The 6,483-nt window shown below is 34.6% G+C and overlaps 1 protein-coding gene across 1 annotated transcript; it reads right to left on the reverse strand.

Annotated features, from left to right (window-relative positions):
- Window positions 1-2,841: 2,841 nt before the first annotated feature.
- LOC133329074 (somatostatin receptor type 5-like) lies at window positions 2,842-4,164 on the reverse strand. Its single transcript, XM_061537572.1, has one exon. The coding sequence runs from the start codon at window positions 4,138-4,140 to the stop codon at window positions 2,842-2,844; it is 1,299 nt and encodes a 432-aa protein (XP_061393556.1). The 5' UTR covers window positions 4,141-4,164.
- Window positions 4,165-6,483: the final 2,319 nt, after the last annotated feature.

Below are 6,483 nucleotides of genomic sequence, written 5' to 3' on the forward strand. Positions count from 1 at the left end.
GTAAATTTGACGTAAATTTCAAGAAGAAACACAAATTCCGGTGATGCTAGAAGATTTAAAAATATTTCTGGGAGATCCTACCGACCTATGCTGGCAATACCTATAAACATGTTTGTATGCATACCATATCCGCCCTCTTACATCAATAGAATTGATATCCCCCCTATCATAAACTGGCAAATTTTCTGGGTCATGTCATCCCGAAGTGAACATATAAGCCATTACATACACATTTTATAATTTTTGACATAATAATTCGTTGGTCAGATCCTGCGGTGAGGTGTTTTCTCCACCGCAAATTAGGAGTTTTCTATATATTCCAAAGAAATAAAATAGAAATACCAGTCAGCAAACAATTACCGGCCGATTTCACAATAATTCTTGGTTTGAACGATTTTTAGAGGGCTACCTACATAAGAGTCCTGTAGAAGGCTTTCAATATATATTCCAGAATATTGGATAATATTTTACTAGAAGTTATGACTTCGTTCCTCCATTTCTAGAATGTAGCTAGGGATCTAAAGGGAGCCACAAATGGTGCAATTTTGTATAGAGGATCCATTTATAAATACTTTAATTATTATAGAAAACCCTGAATTGTACATTCTTTCTTTTATCTATAATAATACTAAGGTCTTTCAAATTTGCAGCAATATTCGTTAAACAGTTTCGATATTTTATAGAACATGTTTACAGGGTCAATCTGCAGAAAACTACAAAATATCCATTGTTAAAGACTTCACTCAATAAATTACTCTCAAATAATTCTTTCTACAGAAAATTTTAAAATCTAATATAACAGGTTCGAGATCTTCAGAAGTTATTCAAAAACGGATTTTCTATTATAGAAAACGTGACATGTTTTCATTTTACAAGGGAAGTTTCTAAAGCCTTTTATAGATACCTTTCCCTTTATAGAAGCATTTTCCAAGAGAACTATGTATTTAATAATCTGACGGATGGGAAACCACCACCACTGGACAATCAAGGGCGCCATAAAATGAGATTTCTGACCAAATTTTAATTTGTGAGCCAGACAAGAATTAATAATAGCACAATCTCCACCCTTATCGATTCATGGTGGTCCACAAAGAAGTTAATATAGCCTAGTACTGTTATCTTACGAAATGCCTTCTTTTTATAGGAGAATTTCCTTAAAAAAAATATTTTATAATTAGAACTTCGTCGTAAAGTTTTGAATAAATTTCATATTCATTATCATTATTCTCCTCTCGAAAACCTGCAGTTGTCATTTCCTCTATTATCGTTACATTTTCGTTTTAAATTCTTTCACCAAATTGTGTTTAACATTGGACACATGGAATATTATTTATAAATATTTGCATATTTACATAAATTTACCAATACCATTCACACTACACAAATATTTTCATTACTCTATACAATGTTACAAACTAATTTACTAACTAATCCCTTGAATAATGTTTTTGCTGTTGTCGCTTTATTTTCTTTTTTTATTTTTTGTTTTTTTTTTTTTTTTTGTGTTCTCTGGAAAAAATATACATTTTTAGCTACGTTTTTTTCTTGTCCATAAATTACAACTTCCTATTTCCAGGCGCATACATAAATTACAATTAAATTTCAGTTTAGGCCTATACAAAAATATACATACACAGTTTCATTTATATTATTTTTTGGTACTTCTAATATATTATAAAAGTAGAGGGCAAGGAGAAAATGAAAATGGGTGCGGAAAATAAAGAATTATTAGATAGGTGATAACAAAATAACAACATCTAGACCCATTGTGGCCTTTTTTCGAAATATATTGACTTTTTGATAGTAAATAATAAATGTAAATCTCATAATTGCTGACTTTGGGGCTTAGTTTTGTTTTTTTTTTTCAACCATAAATAAAATTTTGTTTGAACACCATTTAAAGGTCATTATTTATTCCATATTTTAGAAGACAAATGAAAAAAATGCGCATAAAAGCTCTTGAGATTCAAATCTTTTAGGTAAACAAATTTTTTGTATAGTCATAAATATTTTAAAAGGTATTTTATAATAAATATTAATTTGTATATTTTCAAATGGGAGATATTATTTTATTTATGTTCATTTGAATATCTAACTTATAAATACTTAAAAAAAATTGTTTTAATATGCAGCTTAAATTCATAAATGCTTTTATTTCATTTAAATTCTTTGTGGGCTTTTTGGTGTGATTTTTTTCTTAATTTATATTAAAAAAAAAAAAAAACAAAACCATAGTATTAACTATTAGTAATTTTTTTTTAATTTCAATCATTTACAATATATTTAGAATTATTACTTTTATACACTTTTAGTATATATGTAAGACGTAGTTTTGTATTTTAACATAAGTCCATTATTTTGTTTCTCTTAGGGGATACTTCATTAGATTTAATCCCGACAATGTCAACACCTAATGTGTGTATGTATCATGATCGGTTTCTTAAAAATTTGCTTTGCATTTTCCCATACAATCTGCCTCATGGAAAGAGATCATTACATCAAGTAAAAAATTAATTATATACTTATCTTATATTTGTTAAATCTTTTTCTTAAGCTAATTTCAATTTATTTACATATAATCAAAAAATCTTAACTTCGTTAAAATATTTTCATTTTTTTCTTTATTTTCCTCTTAGTATTTTAAATATACCACTTAATAATTAAAAAAATACAATACATTAATTTAATTTAATCAAAATACAGATTATAATTAATTTACAGCATACAATTAGGCGCAAATTGCAATAAACAGCTGATAAACCTCAATTCACACAAATGTTCGTTGCATATTTTTAGGCTGATTTCCATAATCTTCCTACTTTAGCCACCATCATTCTCCCTCTACACATTGGTTTGATTCTCACTTTTCGCCTGCCCCAACTCACCCACTTCTCCCCCCTCAACTTCTTGATTTACTACCAGTGTAATTTTTTCTCCATCCTTTGTTGTGGTACAAATGACACCACCATTAATTTCCTTCTTCGACTTCTGATTACTATTCGATGATTTATCTGTGGCTGTTGTTGCTGTCGATGCTGAGGTGCCGGACGACGAGCCACCACCACTGTTGTGGACAATCGTCGGTGCCAGAAAACAATTATTCTGTTGCGGTGATGGCCCCGTCTTTGGCACCGACACTCGTCTTGAGCCCTTGCGCTGCTTCGCACCACTGCCCGTCCGTTTGTGTGTTACCACACTATTTTCGTTAATTAATTGTGCCTCCACCTCATGACTGGTTACACAGCTGAAGGCCTTGCTAAACGATTTGCGGAAATTATCACTTAGAAATGCGTAGAGTATGGGATTCATGGCCGAATTTGAATAGGCCAGGCAGCCGAAGAGCAGGAATAACAAAATCTCCACCCTTGTCAGTTCACGGTGACCCACAAAGGAGTTAATCAGCGATACCTGGGAGACCCAGTGGGGCAGCCAGCACAGTATGTATACCGTTATAACGGTCAACACTAAGCGTGTAACCTTGCGGTGCGACCTTTTCTTTTCCTTCGATTTATGTTTCTGCTGGACACTACGCAGTTTTTTAATTACCAAATAATAGAAGACCAAAATAAAACAGAGCGGTGTGGCAAAGCCCAGCAGGAATGTGTAGAGTATGAAAGTCGTCCCAGAGTGTTTCTTGTACACTTCGGGCCAATCAATGTTACATGAATAGTTAATGCCATCCTCTTGTCGTATTGTGCTGGCAAACAATATCACCGGCATCATAAGTATGGCCGAAGTAATCCAGGCTATCATCGATACTAACTTGGCAATACGTAACGTCCTATAGCGTGGCGATTCGATGGGATGACACACAGCCAAATATCTATCCGCTGCCATTATCAGCAGAAATATCGAAGAGGTGAACTGGGTTATCGATGTGCTCACCATATAGGCCTTACACATGTATTCGCCAAACTTCCAGCTACAAATCCGCATGGTGTACAATAGGAACGGTATGCCAATGAGGAAACACTCATCTGCAATGGCCAGATTAAGAATATAAATATTTGTTACCGTTTGCATTTTTGAGAAACGAAACACCACCCATATCACCAGGGTGTTGCCGAACAGGCCCACCACACACACCACCGAATACAAAGCCACGGTGAAGACATGAGCCAAAGAGTTGCGATTTGCCATGCACTCCTGGTGAAAGGTGTTCTCAGTTAGCTCCATGGTATTATTAAAATCCCATGGCTGCAATGGTGTGGTGGTTGATGTGCTGCTGATGCTGCTGCTACTAATTGCGGTTGCTGTGTTTGTGGTGGTGGCCGTTGTCGGTGGCGGCGTTGCAAAGCCTTTACTTTTGTATAAATTCATTTCCATTTCTATTGTGGCAACTGAATTCCGTTGTGGTTCTACAACCACATCCTTCTCCTCGGTGCCAAGCGACGTTGACTTTAATGAAACTTCTGCCTCTTTGCTGTGTTGTTTATATAAACGGCCAAAGTTATTATTTATACTTTCATTACTTCCCCCGGTCTCGGTAACACCGGCAATCTCTAAATCACCAACAACACTTTGAGCCATTGCAATATGGCCTTTTGTTGTCGCATCACCGGTAGTGTTTCCGGCTAGCTGCGTGATGAAACTTTTAGTGGCAGATCCTTGATGTCGAACAGTTCCATCTTCTCCTCCTCTCCCCTCAGCATTCTCTAAATGTATTTCCAACTCTGCCATTGTTGGCTGTATCAGCATGCCAGACAACGAACAACAACTTAATAAGTTTGTAGCAATGATAAGACAACACCACCGCCACCACCACCCATAGCCGGATCGCCACATCGACGAACATTGTCTCTTTGTAAGGGATAATTGTTGATTGTAAACATGTTTCCGGTCTTTTGTTGTTGTCATCATTTTTTTAAGTGTGTGTGTGTGTCTGTGAGCGATGAAATGTGAAACAACGACTTTGATATGACTTGCTTGCTAGCTCACCGAGAGACTAAATGCTCATGCATATCCTCTTTGGAGATAATAGCTTCTACTGAGTGAGGCGGATTGGCACATATTATCGGGATTATATTTTTCGTTCAATGTGTATATTATGCTTTCTTTTTCTTGTGAATTAAATTGAAGAGTTGAAATGATGAGGTTATTTGCTGGAATTCCCTTTTTTATCTGAAAAATTAAGGAGAAAGAAACGGGTTAATTATATAGAAAAGTAGTTGATTTTTAAAGAATTTATTTTAATAAAAAAATATTTAATATAAGACAAATTTTACTTCTTGAAAATGTAATAACTTGTAGGATTTTCTTGGATTGGGAAAAATCGAAAAGGAGAGTTACGACATACAAATATTGTTTTCTTGTCGTTGAACATACCTACATATAATCTTCAGATTTATATTTTATAATATATTTGGGTGTACAAATATTATCCTGTGGTAATTAGTGTACATGTCAAGGAAGAAAAACGCATAGCAAACACTCATGTTCCCAAAAAAAAAAAAAAAAAACAATTAATTTGACTGCAGACATATCGTCACTTTCGATGAAATTTTTTCTCCTTGTTCACGAATCTTGAAATATACATTTCTCACACGTAGACCAGGAGTTCCATTTTATTGTCTAGAAGACTAAATCAAATTTATCATTCCGCTCGCAGAAACGTACCTAAAACCCAAGAATACCGAATAACGGGGGTACCGTTATATGGGGGCTATCCTGAAACTTGGTTCAATATTAATAATTTTTGGTAAGGATATTTTTGTTATTCACTGAGAACTTAAATTATTAAATAAGAGCCAGTTCGTTTGGAAAACGTGTCCAAAATACCGAATAATAAGGGGTACACTTATATAGTGGCCACCCTGAAACATGGGTCGATATAAATAATTTCTGGTAAATATATTTGTTATTCAATGAGAACCTAAAATACCAAATTACAGACAATTCGGTGGAAAAACGTATCCAAAATCCCTAGAATGCAGAATACTGGGAGGTATCGTTATATGGGGGCTAACCTGAAACTTGGGTCAATATTAATAATTTTTGGATATTATAATTACGGATATGTGTTATATAATGATAACCCAATATTCCCAATTACAGCCAATTCGATGGCAAAGCCTGTCCAAAATACCGAATATTAGGGATATCGTCATATGGAGGCTACCCTGAAACCTGAGTCGATATGAATATTTTTTGGTACGAATATGTGTTATTCAATGAGAACCCAAAATGCCAAATAATTTCCAGATCGGTTTTAAGAAGTGTCCGGAATTCTCAAAATACCGAATATTAGGGTTTACCGTTATATGGGCGCTACCCTGAAATTTGGGTCAATATTAGTAATTTTTGGTATGGAGATGTGATATACCTTCAGAAACCAAAATGCCAAATTACAGCCAATTCTGTTAGAAAACGTGTGTCAATTGGGGGATACCTTTGTATGGCGGCTACACCAAACCCGACATATGCCATTTGCCATACCAAACATCTTAGGAGCACTTGCAATGTCTGTGCAAAATTTCAGAGCTC

This window comes from Musca vetustissima, unplaced genomic scaffold, assembly GCF_032173495.1.
Source record: "Musca vetustissima isolate MV318-11 ecotype Yass unplaced genomic scaffold, APGP_CSIRO_Mvet_v1 utg24653, whole genome shotgun sequence".
NCBI classification, from domain to species: domain Eukaryota; kingdom Metazoa; phylum Arthropoda; class Insecta; order Diptera; family Muscidae; genus Musca; species Musca vetustissima.